This window comes from Oryctolagus cuniculus, chromosome 7 (genome assembly GCF_964237555.1).
Source record: "Oryctolagus cuniculus chromosome 7, mOryCun1.1, whole genome shotgun sequence".
Lineage (NCBI taxonomy): Eukaryota > Metazoa > Chordata > Mammalia > Lagomorpha > Leporidae > Oryctolagus > Oryctolagus cuniculus.
In genome coordinates, this window is record NC_091438.1 from 11,420,433 (window position 1) to 11,446,633 (window position 26,201).

At 47.5% G+C, this 26,201-nt stretch overlaps 1 protein-coding gene across 5 annotated transcripts; it reads right to left on the reverse strand.

The window, feature by feature from the left end:
- Positions 1-530: 530 nt before the first annotated feature.
- NOM1 (nucleolar protein with MIF4G domain 1) lies at positions 531-24,979 on the reverse strand. 5 transcript variants are annotated; one of them, XR_007924163.2, is made up of 11 exons: positions 24,004-24,979; positions 21,762-21,889; positions 20,173-20,368; positions 14,307-14,630; positions 12,533-12,643; positions 10,968-11,135; positions 10,014-10,135; positions 7,206-7,338; positions 5,494-5,636; positions 2,880-2,989; positions 531-2,550 (listed from the first exon to the last, which is right to left on the reverse strand). XR_007924163.2 is itself a non-coding variant. In XM_008263865.4 (11 exons), the coding sequence occupies exons 1-11, from the start codon at positions 24,943-24,945 to the stop codon at positions 2,376-2,378; spliced, it is 2,541 nt and encodes an 846-aa protein (XP_008262087.2). In that variant the 5' UTR covers positions 24,946-24,979; the 3' UTR covers positions 531-2,375. The 5 variants fall into 5 exon arrangements, 4 of the variants coding, with proteins under 4 accessions (XP_008262087.2, XP_008262088.2, XP_008262090.1 ...); XM_008263865.4 differs by having other exon boundaries at positions 5,505-5,636; XM_008263866.4 differs by having other exon boundaries at positions 5,505-5,636; positions 21,762-21,886; positions 24,004-24,978.
- Between the last annotated feature and the right edge of the window lie 1,222 nt (positions 24,980-26,201).

Consider the following 26,201-nt stretch of genomic DNA (forward strand, 5'->3'; position numbering starts at 1 on the left):
TCTTTTGCAGAAAAGTGAGTGTGAACTCATCTGTACCTCAAACAAGGTTTGCTGTTTGTGTATCCTGCTGTTACATGTATTTGAGAACTGATCTGCACAGCTCAATAACCATCCAGCAAAAACCTTTTTTGTTAAAAAGCCCCTCAATGAAGTGAAGATTTCACTTTTCATTCAGACCCACTGGGTTTAATTTGATGTTAGGTCAAATGAGGTGTTTCTGAATATATGGTTAACAAGCATGTGAAAGCCATTAGTTGTTATTTTTGCGGTTATTCTTAGCACTAACAATTATTTCTAAGTTGCTTGCCCATTTCAAAGTGTATTGCATTAATTCAAGGACACATACTAAGGACTTCACACTGTGATTTCTAAACACAAACTGCGATGGTGCCACATCAAGGAACTATTTGGAAATGTGACAAAACGGATGTTTGGCACAGGGAGCCACGTTATCAAAGCCCAAGACCATCTGTCCCAGGAGACAGCTCTGGACGGTGCTCAGAAGGGTGCACGGGTTTCTGACACACAACTTCTTCTTTTTTTTTTTTTTTTTTTTTTTGACAGGCAGAGTGGACAGTGAGAGAGAGAGAGAGAAAGGTCTTCCTTTGCCGTTGGTTCACCCTCCAATGGCCGCCACGGCCGGTACGGAGTCAGGTGCTTCTCCTGGTCTCCCATGGGGTACAGGGCCCAGGCACTTGGGCCATCCTCCACTGCACTCCTGGGCCACAGCAGAGAGCTGGCCTGGAAGAGGGGCAACCGGGACAGAATCCGGCGCCCCGACCGGGACTAGAACCCGGTGTGCCGGCGCCGCTAGGCGGAGGATTAGCCTAGTGAGCCGCAGCGCCGGCCCCCACACAACTTCTAAAACACTATTCTACACTCACATCTTAGGCATTTTTTTTCAACAAGTGAAGGTAAGATTTTAATGAAGTCTATGGCATTTGAGAGGCAGAAGCTAACTCTTACCTGAGAAAACAACAAACACTTGTGTATCTGTGGTAGATGCTGGGTATCCATCCAGACATCTCTACTTCCTCACAGAATCAGTTTTCCATAGTTAGTAAGTGCATCTGTGTTTGTCTCTCACTAAATGCTAATTTCTTGCAGGCAGTAATTATGTCTTCTTCATGTGTAAAACAAAAAAACCAGCAGATAAGCAGCACCCATCTATTTTATTTTATTTTTTAATTTATTTGACAGATGAGAGAGAGAGAGAAAGGAGCAGCACCCACTTAAATGGCCAATCTATTTGATGACTTCAGAGTTGTGTAAGAAACTACATGTACAACGTGGAATTGATGAGTAGATGTGATACATAAAAATTATAAAGACTGGGGCCGGCGCTGTGGCATAGTGGGTTAATACCCTGGCCTGAAGCACTGGCATCTCATATGGGCGCCAGTTCAAAACCCGGCTTGATCCACTTCCAATCCAGCTCTCTGCTATGGCCTCACAAAGCAGTAGAGGATGGCCCAAGTCCTTGGGCCCCTGCTCTCGCATGGGAGACCTGGAAGAAGCTCCTGGCTCCTGGCTTTAGATTGGTGCAGCACCAGCCATTGCGGCTAATTGGGGAGTGAACCAGCAGATGGAAGACCTCTCTCTCTGCCTCTCCTCTTTCTGTGTAACTCTGACTTTCAAATAAATAAATAAATACATCTTTAAAAAAATAATCAAATACCATGTATCACATTTAATTCATGGTTTCTGAACTTCTGATTAATACAAAATATAAAAACTTCAATTTATATGACTGCACTCTCTGGTGGCCTATTTCACCTATTTTACAAAATCCAGCAATATATCCCAGCCTCACTGCTTACAGAATACTCTATCCACTATGCCTGCCGCTCCCTCCTTCCTTCATCTCCCACCGCACATATGTGTGTGTATATAACACAAATATACAATTATTTGAAAACACAAGCACAACATAACCTTGGATTAAAAAACTGTCTCAAGATATGTGCCTTGTAAATGTATAGGCCAGGTATCTGGTCCAGTGGTGAAGTCCCGACTTGGGATGCCTGCCTCCCACACTGGAGTCCAGCAAGTGCACATCCGGGGAGGCAGCAGATGATGGCTCAAGTGCTTGGGTCCCTGACACCCACATGGGAGACCCAAAGTGAGTTCTGGGGTCCCTGACATCCCCGTAAGAGACTCGAATTGAGTTCTGGGTTGATGGCTTTGGCCTGGCCCAGCCCTGGCTGTTGCAGGCATTTGAGAAGTGAACCAGAGGATGGAAGATCTGTCTCCGTCTTTCAAACAAAATGAAAATAAATAAGTAACATACAGCAGACACGATGTAACGCATGAAGCTCTCTGGGTTCACAAAGGACACCTCACAGTCAACACAGACCCTCCATGCCTTCCCTCTGCTACATTCGCAGGGAAGCTTTTCCCTGCAGAGACTTGGTTGCAAGATCAGCTCGCTCTCGCAGCAGGTTAGCTTCCTCAGCACTTGTGTGGGCCTGTGCATTCTTCAGTAAGAAGTGGCTGATGAAAAGCTTCAAGCCTTCTCGCAACATCCCCAGCTTTGGGTTGTCAGATACCCTGGAAAGGAATCACAGGAACACATGTCAGAGATGATCTAGTCTCTCCTAGATCTCAATTCCAGGTCTCTTCAATTGTGAGACGTAACCCACTTTCTTTTAAAAGTAACATTCTAATTAACAGCTTCATAACATGTTCTGTAACAAATCATTGTTAGTTTGCGTTAGTCAAGTTCTGTTTCCCCCATCTAATGCCCAAGATATTAGCTTACAATTAAAACTAATTTATTAAGCTACACAAAGAAGAACCATGCTTTTATAAATCCACATAAGTGAAAACAAACTCTTCTTATCTTTTCCATGTCTTATCAGAATAAGCTAGAAACCTACCTTGCAAAAATTAAGCCAAGGTCTTCAGCTTCTGTTTCCATTAACAGAATATTCAACACTTTTCTCAAAAAGTGAACTCTGGGTTTGTCCAATTCACTGAATTCAACCACCTAATAGTCAAGATGTAGAGAAAAATAAAGTTATATTGATATAAACAACTTTTATACTAGTTTGCAAATAGTTAGCGAGATCAAACATTTAATACCTCCTCACTCCCCCACCCCACCCCTGATTTAAGAGGCTAATCATAGCTATTGCTTGGCAGGGGTGTGAACTGTTAAGAACTTGGCAATGGTAAATAAAGTCGATGTGGGGGCGAGGTGGGGGGGAGGAACAGTGCTGTGGTGCAGTGGGTTAATGCACTGGCTTCAGGTGCTGGCACCCCATATGGATGCTGGTTCAGGACCCGACTGCTCCACTTCCAATCCAACTCTCTGCTATGGCCTGGGAGGGCGGTGGAGGGTGGCCCAGGTCCTTGGGACCCTGCACCCAAGTGGGAGACCCAGAGGGGGCTCCTGGATCCTGGCTTCGAATCTGCACAGCTCAAGCCGTTGCAGCCAATTGGGAGTGAACCACCAGATGGAGAACCCCCCACCCTGCCCCACCTCTCCTCTCCTCTGTGTGGCTCTGACTTTCAAATAAATAAATAAACCTTAAAAAAAAAAGATGATAGGGGTATACCTTACACATTAGAGATTTCATTTCTAAAATTGGAAAATGTATTATCTCCATCCTTTACTGAATTTAGATAGGGAAAGATTAATTCATATACAAGGGCACTTCAAAAAGTTTATGGAAAGATGGAATTAAAGATAAGTTTATTCTGGTACAAAAATTTTTATTATTTATTTATTTGAAAGGCAGAGTTAGGAGAGTGACTAAGCTTCCATCTGCTGGTTTACTACCCAAGTGGCTGCCAATAGCTGGGGCTGGGCCAAGTAGAAGCCAGGAGCCTGGAGGCTCCTCTGGGTCTCACATGTGGATGCAGGGGCCCAAGCACCCGGGCCATCTTCCACTGCTTTCCCGGGCACCTTAGCAGGGAGCTGGATCACAAGTGGAGCAGCTGGGTCTTGAACCAGTGCCCACGTGAGACGCTAGTGTCGCAGGCAGAGGCTTAACCTGTTATGCTACAATGCCGGCCTATACATGCTTTATTCATAATGTGTTTTTTTCATGAACTTTCAAAAAAATTTTAATTTAGTTATGACTTACATTCATTTTACTTGAAAGGCAGAGAGACAGAGGGAAACAGAGAAATCTCCCATCCATTGGTTTACTCCCCAAATGCCTTAGCAGTCAGGGCTGGGCCAGGCTGAAGCCAGGAAGGAGCCAGGAGTTCAGCCCAGGTCTCCCATGTGGGTGGCAGGGACCCAAGTGTTTGCGCCATCATCTGCAGTATACTCATACCGTGAAATACTATACAGAAGTAACAGAATCAGAAAATGAAAATGCAGATATTAACATGAATAAATGCAAACTCTGGTTGCATTTAAAATACTGAACTGCAGAAGGCTACTAAGTACAGTGACACCATGTACACCATGTACACAGAAGAGGTGAAAACAGGTAAAACAGTGTCACAGACTCACAGGTACAGTGACAGTACCAAAAGCAGGCCTTAGAATAAGGAAACGACCAGAGTGAAGCGCAGCCCCTCTGGGCAGGGCGGAGAGGGCATCAAGGGCTCTCTGAAGTGCCATCAGCTAAGGAGCTTCCCTGCGCCCCTCTTGGTCACCTGTGGGGAGCAGCACTTCCTACTCCACGAGGAACTCACCACGTGAGTGAGCACAGGGCAGGATTAAGTCCACATGGCAACAAGCTAGCAATTGATTTTCCAGGCTCTAAGTCACTCCAGTTTTCAGAACACAGCGTGAGGCTTAGCACTCTCATTTGCAGCACAGTAGCCAAACCACACCACACACCAGAAGGGATGCACGGCCGTGTGAACAGACGCTCTGATGAGTGGCACGGAGGACACACGCAATATGTAAGTGACACGGAGCTACAGGCAGCCCACAGCAGGGGCACAGAGTCAGTGCCCCTCCACCATCTCAGCTGTCCACTCTCTTAGCCTGTAAGTTCTTCAGAAGTCCAGAATTTTCTTAGGCTATCCAGATCCCAGTGCTCTCACCATGCAAGTACTACAGGCCCCCCTGGACTCCCATCTCCTATCTATAGGTTTCATGGCCCACTCGAGGAACATCTGGGCAGCTGCATTTCACGGCTTTGCAGTCCCAAAACATGGTGAGGAGGGAAGGGCATACAGCTTTAAAATCTTTCACTGAAGTGAAAAGAACTAATACCAGGCCTCAAGAGACCGTCTCCTACTTCCTCTGTCTTCCTCCCGAATGAACAACAACCAGTTCAGGACTTTATGATTAGGGCCAGCGTATCAACCTTAAGTCCAAAACAGATTTAGATTAGCAGAAAAACTAACTGTGCTTCCCTTTACTAGGTACACTTACACCGTATGTTAATTTGGCCACATCTATGTTAGCTATGTCTGCTAAATCAGAATCTAAGGGAAAGATCTTGTTCAAGTACCAAACATAAGCAACTATGCTACTATTTCCACAGCTTTAAAAAACTTCAAAGAAAACAAAAATTTTCGTACATCACACAAACCTTTAAAATGGAAAGTGGGAGCGATTTTGTCTTCAACAAGTGGGCCACCAGGTGAACCAAATTGGAGAAATTAATGGCTGGCAGATTTTCTAAGTCCCGAAATTTGTCCCAAATGCTGAACTGGAAAGTCATCTAATGTAAGAGTTAAAAAAGAAAAAGAAAAAAAAAACACAGTTAAATGCAACAAACTATTAGAATATATCACTAAGAAGATAATCTAAAGGTATTCTATTTTTTTTTCTTCTAAAGATTTTATTTATTTATTTGAGAGGCAGAGTTACAGATAGTGAGAGGCAGAGACAGAGAGAGAGAGAGAGACAGAGACAGAGAGAGAGAAATGTCGCTCCTCGTCTTCATGGGGGAACAACACTAAACCCTGCCTAGGCTTCCTATCCAAGTCACGGCACCATCATGTCGCTCCCCGTCTTCGTGGAGGAACGACACTGAACCCTGCCTAGGCTTCCTATCCAAGTCACGGCACCATTATGTCGCTCCCCGTCTTCGTGGAGGAACGACACAGGACCCTGCGCTGTTCTTTTGTCTGCTCGGCCCTCCCCGAGTTTGCTGCTGGTTCTTGCCGGGTTGGCTACTGTCCCTTCCACCTCCGTGGAAGGGCGGTTCCCCCTAGCCACTTTCCCCACTTCCGCAGGGGAGCGGCACACCGCCGGCCGGCTCTCTCGGGGGCTGCACAGGTGTTCCTTCAGATAGATGTTCCCCTTAGATGTTCCTGGTGCATGTTGTCTCTCTCCTCCTTTATAGTCCTCTTCCGCCAATCCCAACTCTGCTACCCACACGCCGAGTACGCTGCTCTCCTCCAATCAGGAGCAGGATCAGCTCCTGGAGGTCATCACTCAAGTTGGCGAGAGGCAGCTGTGTAGAAGTTGTTTACTCCCTTTCAGCGCCATATTGTGGGAGAGCAGATGCATAGAATAAGTCTTAATTCCAGTAACTTAGTCTAGTCCGAGTTGCTCCCAGTTGCTCCCCACAGAGAAAGGTCTTCCATCTGTTGGTTCACTCCCCAACTGGCTGCAACGGCTGGAGCTGCACCGATCTGAAGCCAGGAGCCAGGAGTTTCTTCTGGGTCTCCCACATGGGTGGAGGGGCCCAAGGACTTGGGCCATCTTCTACTGCTTTGTGAGGCCTTAGCAGAGAGCTGGATCAGAAGTGGAGCGGCTGGGATGCTGGTGCTGCAGGCAGGGGATTAACCTACCGCGCCACAGCGCTGGGCCCCTAAAGGTCTTCTATTTCTTATCGGTCCACTTTTAATGTTCTAAGAAGCAAGACTTTCAGGAGTTAACTATACTGTCCTTTCCTGGACAACAGCTGAAATGATTTCATCATAATCTTTTTTTTTTTCCAGTTTTTCCTTCAAATCAGCAGATACAAGTAACTTTAAATAAAAGTTATCAGTAAGCTACACTACAAGACTGCTGCACTATAAAACTGAAGGGAGACCCATTAGCACAACCACAGGACAAGGGGATGTAGGATGTAGTGGGTGTGTGGACCCTTCGTCACCTCCTCTGGCTGTTTTACCTCTTCTCTTGGTGAGAGGTGGGCCTGGCTACTAGAATGGACCATGTATTCAGGGATCGGGTGGACTCTCGATTTGGGGAAATAATTTTTAGGTGAGTTGAGCCAGACAGAACGTTAGAAAATACAGCAGGGCGCATATAACTGGTGACCTTCTAACTACGTTACCTGAAATCTTCTTTCATATTCACAGAATTTGCTGGCCAAGAATGCATAGAAGGGATTATAAGTTTTTTCTTGAAGGCAGCAATCCAAAAGAACATGGACTATTTCTCTTTCCTGCTGATCCTTCAGTCCAAGCCTAGAAAACAGAAGAGCAATGACTAAAACGTCACCCAGTTTCCTTCAGAAGGGCACATTCTTGTCTCTAAAAGTTTGGATGAGGGGCCGGTGCTGTGGTGTAGCGGGTAAAGCCACTGCCTACAAAACCAGCATCCCATATGAGTGCCAGTTCAAGTCCCAGCTGTTACACTTCCAATCCCACTCCTAGCTGATGTGCTTGGGAAAGCAGTGGAAGATGACCCAGGTCCTTGGTTCCCTGCACTATGTGGGAGACCTGGTAGAAGCTCCTGGCTCCTGGCTTGTGGCTCTTGTATGGCCCAGCACTGGCAGTTGCAGCCATCTGGGGAGGGAACCCATGGATGGAAGATCTCTCTCCTTCTACCTCTGCCTTTCAAATAAATAAAATAAATTTTTTTTTTTTTTTTTGACAGGCAGAGTGGACAGTGAGAGAGAGAGACAGAGAGAGAAAGGTCTTCCTTTGCCGCTGGTTCACCCTCCAATGGCCGCCGCTGCAGCCGGCGCACCGCGCTGATCCTGGCAGGAGCCAGGAGCCAGGTGCTTTTCCTGGTCTCCCATGGGGTGCAGGGCCCAAGCACCTGGGCCATCCTCCACTGCACTCCCTGGCCATAGCAGAGAGCTGGCCTGGAAGAGGGGCAACCGGGACAGAATCCGGCGCCCCAACCGGGACTAGAACCCGGTGTGCCGGCGCCGCAAGGTGGAGGATTAGCCTATTGAGCCACGGCGCCGGCTCTAAATAAAATAAATCTTAAAAAAGAAAAAAAAGTTTGGATGATAGCGAGCCAGGCAAAGGACGCTGTGGCGGCAACAGACACGAGGCTGCACGGGACCAGCTCAGTCCCTGACTTTCCTCTCAGTTTCCAGTCATATGGTACAACACGATCTACAAGTTCTATGCCAGCGACTAAAGTCTGTGACTGGTGCCTGACTGACCATAACAGGATTCATCATGCATGCCTTTAAAGCCAGGCTCTTGCTATGGCAGTAATTTCACTTTTAAAACCTAAGGTGTAAATTACAAATAGTGAGATCCATCCTTTCAAGTGTACAGTTCTGGGAATGTGCCTATACAGCCAGGCAACTTCAACCAGCACAACAGAAACAGAGAAAATGCCATGGCCCCCCAGTCCCTACCCGGGCACCTGTGTTCCCTCAGCCCGCAGGGCACAGCCATTCTGTTTTCTGTCCCTCTAGTTTTGCCTCTGCCATTGCGTTACAGGAACAAGACACAGTCGTAAGGCAGGAGCCATGCGGGCCTGGCTTCCTGTACTGGGCAGAGTACACCAGAGTTTCTGTGTGCTCTGGACGGTCTGTCCCCCCGGAACGCCCAGCAGTACTTGCTGCACCAGTACTCCGTCACCTCCTCGGCAAGGGGCAGGTGGGCTGATCACAGCTTTATTTATTTAAATTTATTTTTATTTATTTGAAAAAGAGTTACAAAGTAAGAGAGGTCCTCTATCCGCTGGTTTATTCCCCAGATGGCCACAACAGCTGGAGCTGAGTCCATCTGAAGCCAGGAGCTTCTTCCGGGTCTCCCACGTTGATGCAGGGGCCCAAGGACCTGGGCCATCCCCTGCTGCTATTCCCCATGCATTAGCAGGGAGCTGGATTGGAAGTGGAACCAATGGGACTCGAACCGGCACCCATATGGATGCCAGCCCTGTAGGCTGGGGCTTTAACTCACAGTGCCACAGCGCCAGCCCCACAGACTGCCTTTAGAAATGAGAAAGAGCTGAGCACAGTTGAAGCTGCCATCTGTGTACAAAGGCAGACATTCTACAATATTAGAGGAAGGGAAATATAAGCTCCACTGCCAAAACAAACAAAAACAAAAAATACCAACAAGAAACAAAGACACCCAACAGAACCATGAGACATCACTCAAGCCCTTTACTGCCATTTTATCAATTCATGTTGATTACATGAATGAGAAAATCAGTTCATTAAATATAGTTTTATAGAGTAAAATCTAAATAGAAAGTCGACTGTGAGAAAAATAAAAGAAGTCCTTGCCTGGTAGGGATAAGCCAGACCCTATGACTAGAGAATATGAGCTCTCCTAAAAACTAGGGAACATAAAAGACGTAATAAACAAAACAAAGTACAGAAGGCTAAAGAAAGCTTAGGATTTCTACTTCAAGGCATCCAGTTTAGAGAATAAAATCCTACTATCAGAATCCTAAAAAGAACCAGTTCCCAAGCTGGAGTCAAATAAAGGAAAATGAATTAACATTAAAATATCTAGGAGTACTGTGTAAAAGTACACAGATGTCTGCAAAATCTTACTACAATCAATACCAAAGAGGATACTACAAAGCTTTTCCTGAGAATTAGAAGGACAACTTGAATGGAAAGATTTATATGTATGTTGAATTCATCTAGGACAACTAATAGCCACTGAGATTATCAGTTGATTTTCTAACACTTGCAGTCAAAAACACCAAGTCTTGGCCCTAAGATGTTTTTAAGATGAACCACCTGTGACAAATCAGCAGCAATGGGATTCCGGCTCCAGGGAAGCCTGGCTCCAACCAGGGCATGTGCCAAGCAACAGGGAAAGCCCAGCTCGCTTAGCAGCGCCTGACTCAGCCATGCACAACTCAAAAAACCAACTCAACTTATTTCTTTTACAGCACCTGATCAAATAACAGTCAACACGTTCACACATATGCTTACTTTAGAAGCTTTTCAAAAGCATCCAAAAAATCCTCACTGGTCATTATTGTACAGAATATGTTTCTCCTGATGTCAGTGTTCATCCTCTGTTTTCGGGCAAGTTCTAGTATCTTTGAACTAATCTGAAAAGAGGAATAATTAACATGCGTCATACAAGCTTCTGTCATTAACAGATCATGTGGATGTCTTCATGGACGTCGTTGTTTTCTGAACAACACTAAACCAAATTTCACTTAGTGTAATTATTAAAGTTTCTAAAGAGTCAGTAACACATTCTATAGCTTAAGCTGAATATAATAATAAATTATACATGAATATATATACATAAAGTTAAATCTTTACTCTCAGGCAATCTTTCCATAAAAGGAAAAGTGCTCCATTTGGGAGACTTTTCAGCACTGGTGCGATCTCAGTCTAAGCAGTAACAAAGTGAAATACAGAGAAGTGGTTGCTGCTACCGAGCCTGGGGAGCCATGACCAAAAAGCGTGATGTGCAGTTCCAGGATGGGAAAGCACATTTGGGAAAATGAAGGAAATCTGGATAAAATACAGACTTTAGTTAATGACAACGAATACAGATGGACAAAAATTTTTCCAATTTGTAATTCATGGCTCATGGACTAGAACCCACATCAACTGGAAAAACAGTATGTGCCCAAATTTCAAAGAGAGGTATCTACAAAATCAGGGCATTAATTTTTAGGTATTCCCTTCATTCCATTCAACTTTTAGAACTTTTCTGTGGTATGCTTTGAGGCTAAAAAATTCCTTAAAAATAAATACAGAATTAAGTTGTAACACAAAAGCAATTTCTTCTTATAAGGTCTTCAAATAAACCCACGTCACACATTTCAGTAAGTGTTCACGAACAATAGGGGAGGTACTCTGGGTAAGCCATAACCGCCAGGGTGGGCGTGCCAGCAGCCTGACAGCCTCAGCATGAGGTCTCCCTACCGTCCCAGGAAGCTCCTTCTGTGGCTGTGAATGACGACTGCTGTTAATCATTGGGGCCCCGCTCCACGCAGACCCCACAATCCACCAGCGACCTGTCTGCTCGGCATTCAAGACACTGTCCCAGGATATGCGAAGCTGAGTCTCTGTACCCGAGCCAGCGCTGCGGACCTGATTAAAGGAAGAGATCTGGTGAGACACCTCAAAATCTTTTAAAATTAATTGTTTTCGTTTTATTTGAAAGGCAGAGAAACACGGATTTTCTATTCACTGGTTCACTCACAAATGCCTGCAACAGCCAGGGCTGGGCCAGGAGACAGGAACTGCATCCAGGTCTCCCACACAGCTGTGGCAGGGGCCCTGGTGTTTCGGCCATCATCTGCTGTCTCCCCAGGGTGCGCATCAGCAGGAAGCTGGATCAGAAGCTGAGTGGAGCCAGGATGTCAACAAGGCACCGTGATATGCAAGCATCCCAAATGGCACCTTAACTGCTGTGCCAAATGCCTGCCCCAACTGAGAGGTTTTTAACTGGTTCATATCCTGTAGCTCCAACACATATTTTCATTTTTTTGGTAACGACATTTTTGGTGCGTACGTATTGTGATGAGTCACTGACAACTGAATAGTTAACTGTTTAGGATAATATTCAAGTCAGTGATTTTAAACTCACAGTATTTTATATTTGAGATTTGTGGGTTTATCAACCAAACAACACTGTCTTTGGATACCTGTGATGACAGGGCAACTGACTAAACTGTCTCAGACTCGGGGCAGGTGAGAAGGGGACCTGGAGGAGCCTGGGACTTGAGATGACCATGGCTGAAAGTCTTACTCTGATTGGTAAGGTTGGTGAGGATCAGCCCAGGGCCACACACTAAATAGACAAGGAGATTATATAGGTGAGTGGCCCCCAAACCCCTACCCTCCATCCTTCCCAACGTCCTGGAGGTCTTTGGCTTTGGTGGTGCCTGGTCTTCCCTGACAGCTATCAGATGACCCTGTTGGGCAATCCAAATTTAGCACCTTGAGGTGAAGCATGGGAGATGCTCACCTACCGCTGACTTTCCTGCACAGGAACTCCGCAGACACCACCAACCCACTCAGATGTCATGACCGAAAACAGCAGCGGCTTCCAATCTAAAGCCTTAAAACTCTCACTGGCCGGAGCGGGATCTGCCTTGCAATCCAATCATTTCTTGATTCTCATCATGACACTGAAACTCAGAACAAATCAGAACTCAAAATTGGGGCCGGCGATTTGTGCAGCGGATTAAGCCATCACGTGTGACACCCACACGTGAGTGCCTCGTTTGAGACCCTGCTACTTCACTGCCAATCCATCTCCCTGCTAATGCACACCAGCAGATGACAGCTCAAGTGTGTGAGCTGCCACCACATGGTAGACCAAGGTAGAGTTCCTGGCTCCTGGCTTCAGCCAGGCCCAGCTCTAGCCCTGGCTGTTGTAGGCATCTGGGGAGTGAACAAGCAGATGGAGGATCTCTATCTCTGCCTTTCAAATAAACAAACAAACCTTAAAAAAATTGCAGAGAAAATGACAAGTCACTTACCAGAGCTCTCTGCAGTTTCCTCAGTTTCTCCACTGGCTCGGGATCATAGCCTGGAATTTTACGCATGTCATTGTTCTTCAGCGCCAACATGGTTTCTAGCATAAACCGAACCTTTAAGGAAAACAAATCCCCATCATGTCAAGTAGTTTAAACAACTTACCATGCAACTTGGCAAGATACACACCACTCCTGAGGCACAGGGTCATCACTGCTAACCTTTAGGTAGACACAGTCTGCATTAACTTTAGGGCTATCTAATACTGTAAGAAATCTGTCCCCCAGCCTTAAGTGGGACCTTGAATACTACCCAGAGAGCTTACTTCTCTCTTCCTAACCTTCCACAGCCCCAGACTCCCTCATCATTCCACCGTCTGATCTGAAAACAGCCACGCTTACCAAGTCCTCAACCCACGCTCCCGTCCCACCTGACCCTCTGGCACACCCCCTCCTCTCATTCTCAACTGCTCCCCACCACTGGCCTGCTGACTGTTTTTTCTAACTTCTATGCTGAAAATAATGTCACACAGAAAAGTTCAAGTATATAAGGAATTCCCACATACTTTCTCTGAGATTTCTCCTAATAACAACATTTTCTTGAGATAAAATTCATACCCTAAAATTCACACATTTACAGGATACAATTAAATGGTCTGTAGTACATTCAGTTGTCCAACTATCACCATCATCACCCTAATAAAAACCCCATGTCCGTTAACAGTCATTCCCCATTTTCTCCCAACACTCCCAGCGCCAGCCACTAATCTGCTTTCTGTCAACTCTTCTGCATTGCATGCAGGGATAAATACTTCCTGGGGACACTCCAGGCCCTTGGCTTCTGTGACTTCTCATTTCTCCTGCACACCGCACCCTTTGCTCTCACAGCCGGCTTCTCCTCCTCCTCGCAGCTACGGGCTGATGTTGTGTACTCTGGATCTCTTAATGCCCTGCTCTACACCAGGCGGCTCCACCCACCCCTGTGGCTTCCAGGACCCCTGATATGAAGTCACCTTGGAATCCTTCACAGCCAACACCGCTTCAGAGCTAACCCAACTGCTCTGATTTCACTAATTTAAAAATGGCGCTATCTCCCCTCCAGACCTGTGTCTCCTGCATGTCCTACTGCTCACCTAAAGAGTGACCCCAACCCCTCCCCCTCCCTTCACTGCAGCCCCCCACTACATCTGGCCACTCTGACAAAGGCCACCCCATCTTCCCAGACTTCTGCAGTGGCCCAGCCCCTCTTTAAAGTGATAGAGGAAAACCGTCCATGTCAGGAACCCTTCAGATCCTCTAGGATGAATTCCCGACCCCCCAAGACCTGGTCCTGCCCTCTCACCCCAGGGGCGATCTCCATGCACTGGTCTTTTCCTTTTCCCTCAGCAAGTCACACCATGTGCTGTTCTAGACCTTGCACCATCAGAACAGCAAATGAAGTAGGAGCGATGACTGGGCCCTTTTATAGTGGAGGAAGCCAAGGCTTGGAAGACCCAGGCCAGAGCCAGGAGCCCAAGCAGACTAACACTTGAGCCTCATGCCTCATGCCCTCCTCAATAAGCCTTCTGTATATAGCTGGAAGTTAAATAAGTTGGTTTTTAAATTCACAAAATATGTATTTAAGTCCTTAGCAGAAAAACAAGTTTCATTCATGTAATAAAGCTATAAGACTAGATAAGGCAGAAGAGAAATCATCAGAAAATGAGGTGTAGTATTTTAAGTTCTGGCCAGTTTGTGAGGTTTAGGCACTTCGGAAGGAGTTCAGGACACGCCCTCATACCCTGGTCTGGTCCTGGAACTTGCCGCCTGCTCCGCTGGCTTTGGTCTGCGCTTCAGTGATCAGCTCCTTCAGTGACAAAGCATCATCCTTTCTCAATGAAAAGCCCACGTTTTTCAGCATTAAGAGGATCAGTTCAATATCTTTTTCTGTGAAAGTTCCAACTAGTTTTTTCAAAATGTCAAAGATGAGCAGAGACTGCACCACGTGGAAGTTGTACAAATGGGCAATAATGGTAAAGAGGTTATCACATTCTTTCCCTTCACTTCCATTTTTATACACATCATCGAACTTCCTCACCACAGCCTCCAGAAAGTGAGCACCGACCTGAAGAAGACACACAAAAGGATCAAGCGTTCTCATCGTCTGCTGAGTGCGCAGCAAACTCAACTCCTGCTTTTAAAATCAGCACCCAAAATACACATGAGGTAGGATATAAATCTCAGCAGGGCATAAACTTTAGTAACTGTGAAGTACCGTAACGGTACTTCCTTTTCTTTCAAATCAACAACAAAGAGCAATTTTTTGGCCAGCAGCCATTGATTCCTTAGAAAAACAAGCTTGTTAAATATCTTGTTAAGAACGTGTCTAAATCCAAAATATTCTATTAACAATATTCATTTCTTGGCTGGTGCCGTGGCTCACTAGGCTAATTCTCTGCCTGCAGCGCCAGTACTCTGGGTTCTAGTCCTGGTTGGGGCACCGGATTCTGTCCCAGTTGCTCCTCTTCCAATCCAGCTCCCTGCTGTGGCCCGGGAAGGCAGTGGAGGATGGCCCAGGTCCTTGGGCCCTGCGCGTAGCTCCTGGCTTTGGATCAGCGCAACACGCCGGCCGTAGTGGCCATCTGGGGGGTGAACCAACGGAAGGAAGACCTTTCTCTGTCTCTCTCTCTCTCACTAACTCAGCCATCAAAACAAAACAAAACAAAAAAACCAATATTCATTTCTCAAGACCTTCTAGATTTTAACTTCAAGTTAAATTTCTTACAAGGAAGCAATGCAAATGATATCTAAAATAGAAATATAAACAGATTTTCAATATCAAAGGCTACCAACCAGACAGGTACTTCACCACTGTTAGGGAACTCAGGTACAATGGATAAGAGGTCTCATTTTCCGCGGCCGTGTCTCTGGTTTTAAAGGCAGTGTGGGAACACACCCACTCAGTTCAGCCTGCATTCCACTGGGCACCAGGACCTGATGCAGCATGTACTGCTTTCTTAGGGGACCCCCAGGTAAGCCAACGGAGACATCTGACAGAACGGAACAACTGGATGCCTGCAGTAGCTCTGGCAAGGTCACTGACCGTGCCTTCTCCTTCATGTTCTGATCCATTCGATTCTAAGTTACATAGGCACATGCTGGGGAATGACAAAGACCTGGACGTGAATCTGTGATTTTGAGCAAGTTACTAAACCTCTGTTTTTCCAGTCTGTAAAACTGAGATAATGAAACCTGAAGTAAGAAATGATAGTTATGGGGGCCAGTGCCGTGGTGCAATAGGTTAATCCTCTGCCTGTAGCACCGGCGTCCCATATGGGTGCCGGTTCTAGTCCTGGCTGCTCCACTTCCAATCCAGCTCTCTGCTGTGGCCTGGGAAAGCAGTAGAAGATAGCCCAAACCCTTGGGCCCCTGCACCTGCATGGGAGACCCAGAAGAAGCTCCTGGCTTCAGATGGGTGCAGCTCCAGCTGTGGCAGGCATCTGGGGAGTGAACCAGCGGGATGGAAGACCTTGCTCTCTGTCTCTCCCTGTCTGTAACTCTACCTCTCAAATAAATAAAATCTTAAAAAAAAAAAGGAAGAAATGGTAGTTATGAATCCTGCTGATAACACTATCATGTCTTTATTTTCTCCCCAGTCTCAGCTCAAGCTGAGAAAAGGTGGTAGCAGGGACACAGTGGAGACAGGGAGTGATACCAATAGTCAGGAGCTGATGGCTGAACAAGGCAGCTGTGCTGGGCTGGGGAAGAAAGGGACAGGCACAGCACTGCCTCAGGACAACACCGGGAGGGTGTGATCCATCACTGAATGTGAAAGACTAAGGACTATGATTGCCAAGGTTTTGGACTAGGAAACCAGCAGGTACAAGAGGAGCAGCAGGGCCGGTGCCGTGGCTCCCTAGGCTACTCCTCTGCCTGAGGTGCCGGCACACCGGGTTCTAGTCCCGGTCGGGGCGCCGGTTCTGTCCCGGTTGCCCCTCTTCCAGGCCAGCTCTCTGCTGTGGCCAGGGAGTGCAGTGGAGGATGGCCCAGGTGCTTGGGCCCTGCACCCCATGGGAGACCAGGAGGAAGCACTTGGCTCCTGGCTTTGGATCGGCACAGCGCGCCAGCCGTGGCAACCATTTGGGGGATGAACCAACGGAAGGAAGACCTTTCTCTCTGTCTGTCTCTTTCTCTCACTAACTCTGCCTATCCAAAAAAAAAGGAGCAGCAGGGCAAAATCCATTTAAGACGTATTAACTTTCAACCACGGACGTTAGGCAGGACTGAGTGTAGTGGTGATGGAAATTTCAGTAATGGGAAAACATGCACAGATCATTGTTGGGTTGCAAAAAAGGAAAATGCTAGAATCCAGACAAAAGCAGCAGACTGGCAGAAGGCAACAGTGACTTCCTGGAGGTCAGCTCTGACAGACTGGATACACTTTAGTTTTTAAAGACCTGAGACTTCCAATTCAATCCCCTTCACTACACATAACCTTGAAGAATATACTCTCCTATCATGATTACAACATCGTATTTAAACACAAGTTAAAAAAAATTAGGATTCTACAAATATCAAGAAAAATTCAGGTATACATCCTCAAGTATGTTTCAATCATACAAATAGAATTTGTCAAAATTTCAAATTCCATTTAATATCTTCAAAATAAAACAGTATAACATGTAAAAATGTGAATAGAATTTTTGCTGCTAAAGGTATTTAAGCATATACATGAACTGTTTTAAAAAATATTTATTTATGTGAAAGGCAAAGTGACAGCAGAGGGAGAGACAGAGAGAGGTGCTGGCTCTGCTGGTTCGCCCCCCAAATGCTGGTGACACATGGGCCAGCTCAGGCTGAAGCCAGGAAGCAGGAACTCTTCCAGCTGGACTGCGAGTGGAGGCAGCACTCAATCGCAGGTGCTCTGATACGGAACAGGCGTGGACCAAGCGGTGGCATAACTCACTGTGCCATGCTTGCCCCTACGTTAATTCTTCCGTGTCAATTTTAACACAAATGTGCACAGCCTTGATTTTTTATTTTTAAATGAATTATAAAAGCAGTTCTGTAGCTAACACCATTATCCTTAACACATTTCTTTCCTTCCATGAATTCCTGTGAGGACGCCTGCTTCACTATGGAACTGAAAGAATGTTAATGGAACCAGCGTCCTGAGAGCTCATCACACTTTGGCAGAACTTTTAGTGGATGTCATTAGCTAAAGGGCTGTAATGACTTCCCCTCGGAACAAGTCATTTCATTGCCTTTCATGCTATTAGTGAGGGTCTAAATGACAAATAGGACCAATAATCTCATGTTTTCAAATCAAGTAAATTCCTGATGTACTGTGGGTGGCCAGAGTCTACAATCTGTAACACAACTCAGTGAAATGTTGCCTGTACTAAAATCATTTTGATTATTAAGTCCGCCGAAGTATACCAATTTGATCTAGGAGATGGGAGACATACTGAGGAAGCCACAGAACAGTACTGAATTATGGTAATCACAGGACACAATGAATGGTGTCCAGTAATCCCATTATGCTTTGTAATGATGAGAAAATGGACTCACACATTCTGAGTACAGCTCTTAGGAAAAAAAATTACTTCAAAAGAGTGATTCCCAAAGCAGCTGGCGCAGGCTCTTCATAACTGAGACAAGCTAGGCAGCTGAGAAGAGAGTCCTGCTGCCTGGAAGACTCTGGGCCTAGACCACTCTCCACCGTCCTCAGCTTCCCAATGCCCAGTAGCTCTGCAAGTTTCCATGTGGGTCAGAGATTAACTAGGAATAGTGATGAAACCCACTGTGGGAGGAAAAGCAAGCTAGGAAATATAGAGAGGAAGAGCAGAATTTTAGCAAGAAAATCTCCTCAATTATAGATAGGTTAGAGGGACTGGTGTTGTGGCGCAGAGGGTTAAAGCCACGGCCTATAGCGCCGGCATCCCATACGGGTGCCAGTTCGAGTCCTGGCTACTCCACTTCTGATCCAGCTCTCTGCTATGGCCTGGGAAAGCAGTAGAAGATGGCCCAAAAGTCCCTGAGTCCCTGCACCGCATGGGAGACCCGGAAGAAGCTCTCGGTTTTGGATCGGCGCAGCTCCGGCCATTGCGGCCATCTGGGGAGTGAACCAGTGGATGGAAGACCTTTCTGTCTGTCTCCCTCTCATTGTCTGTAACTCTACCTCTCAAATAAATAAATAAATAAAACACACAGTAGCCTCTGCTACACCTTCCGTATGGACTAACTCAATCTTAACAACTCCACAGGGGAAGACCTGGAGGCCTGAGACCCCTGCAGGGGACAGAGCTGTGCGTGACAGCTGTGTGCACTCTGACCTCAGCAGCATCTTCACCCCACTCCACACTGCTCTAACACGGAGCCTCCCGGGGCAAGAAGGTGAATGTGTTTGGGCAAGTTTGTGCATTTTAAAAGTAAGCTCTGGATAGTCCCACTCTACAATAGTGCCAAAGTAACTCTTAATACTATAATTGACAGAAAATTAAAAAAAAAATCAATCAAATGTGGGTAGTTCCATTATACTTTTAATAAGCTGTGTGGCGATAGGAATATCCCATGATTCATCAGTGGCTTTTTTTGGGGTTATATTTGCAAAGTGGGTTTAAGGAAGTATCTGCTCAACTTACGAGTGGACTTTTTAAAAGTTCATGGAAAATGTGCATTATAATAAAATTACACACGAATCTCAAAAATCTTTTACACCAAAAGAAAGTCATCTTTTGGGGCTAGCACTGTGGCGCAGCGGTTTAACTCCCTGGCCTGAAGCACCAGCATCCCATATGGGCACCAGCTGCTCCACTTCCGATCCAGCTCTCTGCTGTGGCCTGGGAAAGCAGTAGATGGCCCAAGTCCTTGGGCCCCTGCACCCACGTGGGAGACCTGTAAGAATCTCCTCGGATCGGCATAGCTCCGGCTGTTGTAGCCAATTGGTGAGTGAAACATCGGATGGAAGACCCGTTTCTCTTTCTGCCTCTCCTCTCTCTCTGTAATTCTGACTTTCAAATAAATAAAATCGATATTTAAAAAAAAATTTAAAAAAAGAAAAAATTATCTTTTAATTCCATGTTTTCCACAAACTTTTTGAGGCCTCCTCATCTTACTGGGGCCAGGTGCTTCCACACATCTCCCTCGAGGTTTATGAAGAAGTCTCCCATTCAACATAATCACCTCAGTAGCAAACCCATACGGGGGCTGGCACAGGGGCATGGCAGGGCGGGGGCTTCCATCTGAGGCATTGGCATCCCATATGGGCACCGGTTTGAGACCCGATTGCTCCACTTCTGATCCAGCTCCCTGCTGGTGGCCTGGGAAAGCAGTGGAAGATGGCTTAAGTGCTTTGGCCCCTGAACCCAGGTGGGGAGACCCAGAAGCAGCTCCTGGCTTTGGACTGGCCCAGCTCCAGTAGTTGTGGCATTTGGGGAGTGAACCAGAGGATGGAAGACCTCTCTCTGACTCTTGCTTTCAAAAAGAAAAAAAAAAGAAAAAAAGAATTATATGATATGTAGAGCATGTAGTATATTTATTAGGAACAAAAAGGAATCAACAAAAGGAAACAATCTGCACCAAACAATAAAGCATTTATCGGTCTTACCATTAAGATAATCACCTTTCAGACACAATAAGCAGTGTGGGAAAAGGTGCAACTGTACCTCGATTCCGACAGTGTGGTGAAGAATGCTGACCAAGAGGACGTGCTCCATCATCAGTCTGCTGGGCATAGCTGCGGCGGTGACACAGGCGCCCATGAGGGCGGCAGTCAGGGTGTCATTCATGTCCTTTCTGCTGTGGGCCATGTATAGCTCCTCCAGCTGTCCACTTATGGATGCCATGTTTGGTTCACTCAACCTGTGGTGAGGCGTAAATACACACTGCAACGATGCTGCCAGTCAGGGATTCTTTTCCAGTTACGAAGTTAGCACTATCAATATTTTACATTTATGTATATTCCTGGCCCATGCACAATTCTTCTCTTCCCCCAAAAGCCCAGCATACACAATTCATGACCACGTAACTACTCTGGATACTGTAGCAACATAATCGTCCCTACGGCTATAATACGGCCACAGGGAGGCATTCCCTGAGCTCTCTATGAATCCAGAGGACACTCCTCTGTCTACCACCTCCAGAGGCAGGGACCACACTTGGGTAAAGCTGTATTATTCAGAAAATGCCAAGTTTCCACTCCTTAGGCAGCACAAACATTCTTAGTTCCCAACACAGAGAAAAGGCTGCACCAACTGAATGGGTGAATGGATACAGGGGAAGACTACATATGTACCTGAAGAGTACTGTGTGCCTGTGCTAACATGGAATTGAACACTAGAAGGGTCTGTTTTGATAAAACACCAGGATACAGCATGCAAATAGAGTTTGCATTTTATTTTTAAAAAATTAAAAATGTTTCAGGGGGAAGTGGGGTAAGACCATAAAAAGGTAACACAAGAACCTTTTGGTGATAGAATACTTCTTTATCCTGACTGTGATGCTGGTTACATGAATTTTTTATGTAATAAAACTGCACAGAACTACAGACACACATAAAAAAGTGAGACCCAAATAAGCTCTGAGGACGGTCCTAATGTTCATTTTCTGTTGCTATTTTTTTTTATTTGACACGTAGAGTTAGGCAGTAAGAGAGAGAGACAGAGAGAACAGTCTTCCTTTTCCGTTGGTTCACCCTCCAAATGACTGCCACAGCTGGCGCTGCGCTGATCCAAAGCCAGGAGTCAGGTGCTTCTCCTGGTCTCCCATGCGGGTGCAGGGCCCAAGCACTTGGGCCATCCTCCACTGCCCTCCAGGGCCACAGCAGATAGCTGGCCTGGAAGAGGAGCAACCGGGACAGAACTGGTGCCCCAAGCAGGACTAGAACCCGGGGTGCCGGCACCACAGGCGGAGGATTAGCTTAGTGAGCCGCGGCGCCAGCCTTGTATCCTTTCTGTTCTCCCAGACCCATGCCTTGAAAAGGAGAGAAGCAGGAGGAAGCACCCGGCTCCTGGCTTCAGATCGGCACAGCGTGCCGGCCGTAGCGGCCATTTAGGGGGTGAACCAACTGAAGGAAGACCTTTCTCTGTCTCTCTCTCACTAACTCTGCCTGTCAAAAAAAAAAGAAAAGAAAACGAAAGGATCCGATTAAGGGCTACACTTTCTACCCCTCATTTGTATTTTAACTCCCGGGCTTACTGGTTTTTAGAACCAGACAGCTTCTTTAAGGAGAGCATGTAACATACCCCGGGCTTACCTGTTAATCAGACCCTTCACCTGTTTCTTCAGCCTGTCTAGCTCCTCCTTCTTCTGGACAGCCACTGTCTCCTCAGCTCGCCTCGCGTGAGGTGGGGCGTACTTCTCAGCACTTTCATAAAGACTCTGCTTGAGAACAGATAATTATATTACATAAAACTCATGCTGGACAAATCCCATTCTTCTTGCTAAATGTGCACTTAAATTCCCAAGAACTGGCAGCAGTTACTGCTACTGACCATCCCTGTTTAATAAACATCAGACACTTAGTAAGTGTCTAGAATAATCCTGGAGAAGCGCATCACCCACCAGGCTGGGAGGGGGGTGGGGGCGGGTGGTCTAAGCATCCCTATTTAAGTCAATGCTGTACATCTCATTACCTTCTTTGCCCCTTGGTGGTTTTTCAGCCCTGGCTGTACTCCCCTGGCAGCTGCCCAGCAGAGCCCTGGGCACCACACTTTTGTCCAGGCTGAATTACTGCAGGTATAGGCATTTAGACACCAAGATAAAACACACCACCAGCTCAAGGGAGAAAGTACCCTAAAAATATTTCAAACTTTTTTAAGACTAACATCTAGATCTATACAAGGGTACTTGAAAAAGTTTGTGGGAAAACTGAATTGAAAAATAAATTCTGGGAGGCAAGCCTTGTGGTGCAGAGGGCTGTCACTACTCGAGACACCCACACCCGCTATCGGGGTGCAGTCTGAGTCCAAGCTACTCTGGTTTCCATCCAGGTTCCTGCTGGTGCATCCTGGGAGGCAGCAGATCATAGGGTGCATAGGCTCACGCCACCCATGTGGGAGACACAGGTGGACTTCTGGGCTCCTGACTTTAGCCTGGCCCAGTCCTAGGTGTTTTGGGCACTTTTGGGGAGTGAACCAGCAGACTATCTGTCGTTTTGCCTTTCAAGTAGATGAAAATAAACATATTTTTAACATCTACATTAAAAAACATAAATCCACACACAGCTTCTCCACAATATGCATTTTCTATACAATTTTTAAAGACGCCTGTAGGATAAAGTCAAAATCAATCCAGTGCTATTTCCTCAGGTAACTCGGGAGAGGGAGCAAGAGGGGTAACAAAACATTATCACTGGCCCTGGGCACCCCAGTGCCAGGCCTTGAGACAAATATTTTTAAGACATGATCCTTACTGTTGGCAAGTTTAAACTTGGAAGAAGTCTATTTATACACACGGAAGCTGTTTTTCTTGATACACATTACTCCAGTTGTATGTCAATTATGCCTCCACAGGCTACGAAGCACACTTTGGAAAAGTCAGAAAATAATACACTAAGAGAGGAACTGACGGCACTTAGGGATATTCCACAAGGTGCCAGGGGCTAAGGCAGGAGAACAGTAATGACGTTTTCATGCTTAACACGCCAGAGACACGTGAGACGTTAACAGGCACGCGGTGGGGAAGCTGAGGAAAGGCTCTGCAGATAGAGCACGTCTGGAGCGGAAGGCTGCAACACTGGCAACTCCTCAGCCGTGTCAGGTGCACGGCACACAGGCAGGAGTCAGCCCCTGCAGCCTGGACCGCTGCCTCTTCAACTGTATGGGACTCTCTCCAGAGGAGTGCTGTACAGCAGCTCTGTGCTGTAGAAGGGCTCGCTCCAGCAGCAGCCGCTCAGCTGGGGCAAGGCTGGTGCTGCAGTTGTCCTACGAAGCAGGAGAGAAGTAGGGTGGAGGTCAAAGGTCAGATTTGGAGACCGGAGACAGCACAGAATGGAGAAGGTGTTCCCTTAGGACTTCCCATTCAAACGCCCTGAGCTCCTAGAATAAAATGATCTCTAGATGTTTTTTTCCCCCTTTTCATTACAGAAATTTAAAAACACAAAAATAGACAGAAGGGCCTGTGTGGTGAGACAGCAGGTAAAGCCGCCACCTGCAGTCCGGGTTCGAGTCCTGGCTGCTCCACTTCTGATCCAGCTTCCTGCTAATGCTCCTGGGGAAGTAGCAGAAGATGGTCCACGTCTGTGGGTCCCTGCACCCACGTGCGAGACTGAGAAGAAGCTCCAAGCTTCGGGATTGGCCCAGCTCCGGCCATCTGGGGAGTGAACGGAAGAGCTCTGTCTCACCCTCTCTGTCTGTAACTCTGCCTTGCATACAAAATTTTGTAGACAGAATAGAGTTCACGAACCTGCTTTTCTGACACTCAGCGACAGCACGTGTGTGTCACGTGTCTCCTGCTGTCAGCCCCGCATCCCAGAGGGCCTGGGCCTCACACTATACCTGATCCTCCGCGTCTCCATCCTCTGAAGAGCTGTCACTCGCGCCTTCGTCTTCGGCGAAGCGGACCCTCTTTCTCCCCCTTCTCGCCTCCCTGTCTGCTGCTCCCTCTTCCTGCTGCGCACCCTCGAGCTCGCTCGGCGATGCCTCAGCCGCCTCCTGAGCTTTCTCCGCCTCCTCTACGTCGTCCTCACTTCCCTCCTCGGAGTCGCTCTCCAGATCACTCTCGGGGGGCGTCTCCGCGGCGTCCTCCCCCTCCTCACTGCTTTCGTACAAGCCGCTGCTTTTCCCAGACTCCAGGGCTCCCAGAATGTAGTCCAGCCCATCGCGTGCGAAGCTAAGCGGCACGGAGCTGCCGTCGCCTTTCCTCTTCCGCTTGTTCAAGCCGAGGCAGCGCGCCAGCTTCCGGATCTCTCGGTCCTCCTCCTCGTTGGCCGCGAGAAGCGCCCGTCTGCGGGCAGCGGCGTTGGCGGCCGCTGAGGGCCCGGTGTGCGCAGAGGGAGACTTGGCCGGGGGTCGGGGGTTCTTGGCCTTGGGCGGCGGCGGCTGCCCGGGTGGCGAGGGGTCCTTAGGGGCGGGACGGCGGGCGCTGCGCTCCTCCTCTCGTGATCGGGGGACTCCGGGGCTCTGGGTGCTGCCCGCCGTCCTCTGCAGGCGGCGGGCTTTCCTCAAGTGCCGTTTCTCCTTTCTCAGCTCCTTGCGGCTTTTCTTGCCGTTGGGGCGGGAGCCCACGCCGGCTCCGCGGCCCTTGAAGCCGCCGGGAGCCTCGCCCTCGGAAGTCGTCTGTACGAACTCCTCCACCGCTAGTTTGAGCCGTTTGAGGGCCCCTTCCCCGCCGGCCCCAGGACCGCGGCGAGACCCTCGCCCGCCTTTCCGCTTCAGGCGGGCCACGCGGCCCCGAGAGCCGCCCCGGCCCGCACCTTCCACGCTCCTGGGCGCCGCCATCTTCCCGGACACGCCGACGCACGACTTCCGGCGGAGGCGGGACTTCCGGGAGAAAGCAGCGGCAGGGTGTGTGGGCGGCGCCCCCTGCTGTCTGGAAGGTGGCCGCGCTGAGGGCAGGGAGCCTCCGACGGGTAATGGCTGCTTTGAGAACGTTTGGTACAGTTTAACTTCGCGCTGCGTACACAAATACCGTCTCGCTCAAAAAACACGAGATCGTGAGAGAGGCGTCTTAACGACCCGCCCCAGGAGTAACCAAAGTTACGGGTGCCGCGCGACCCGTTTCTGGCAAGTTTGCATTTACCTGGGTGCATATTCCCATATAGTACAGACACTTCTGTGCGTATTTTGCAGTAGCAACGGAATCCTAAGCGTCCTCTTCGGTAGCTGAGTTGCTTAGTATTTCATGGAATGGGGCCCCATGATTTATTTGGACTTCCGTTGATAGGCGCACTGGAGTGAATTTAGTGTCCCCAAATTCAGGTCCACCTGGACCCTGTGTCTGGAAATAGACCACGCACATTTAGAAAAGTGGACAGCAAACCGAATTAGAGCAGACCCTAAGTTCAGTGACGGGTGATCTCATAAAATGGAGGAAATTCGGACCCAAGAACATCACGCGGTGGTGGAGGCAGAGATGGGAGTGATGCAGCTACAAGCCAAGGATTGCTGGCAACCACCAGAAGCTAGGAGGCAGACATGGGAGAGACCATAGCAAGATCCAGCCTTGACGAAACTGATTTCAGATCTCTGGACTCCAAGATGGAGAAGATACTGTTTGTTGTTTCAAACTACTACCCAGTTTGTGGTACACTGTTACTAAGTAATTTGCACTAGGACACTAATAAAATGGACATTTAGTTGGTTTCCAGTTTTGCTTGTAACAAGCTGTGCTTGGAAAAGCACCCTTGTCCTTTGTGTTGTGGTACAGAGGGTTATGCAAGCCCCTTGATCCGAAGCAGCCCGTCTGTCTGAGTATGTACTGATTTGAGTCTGCTCTGCTCTACCTCCTGCTAATGCAACAGGGAAGGTAGTGGAGGATGGCCCAAGGACTTGGTCCCTGCCACCTACTCGTGAGACCAGGATGGAGTTCTTGGCTCCTGGTTTTGGCCTGTCCCAGATCTGGCTATTGCACCATTTGGAGAGTGAACCAGCAGATGAAAGAGCTCGCTCTTTGTCTCTCCCTCTCTCTGTTGCTCTATTTTCCAAGTAAATAAATATTAACTGGAGTTATAATATGTGGAAAGCCTCTTTTTTTA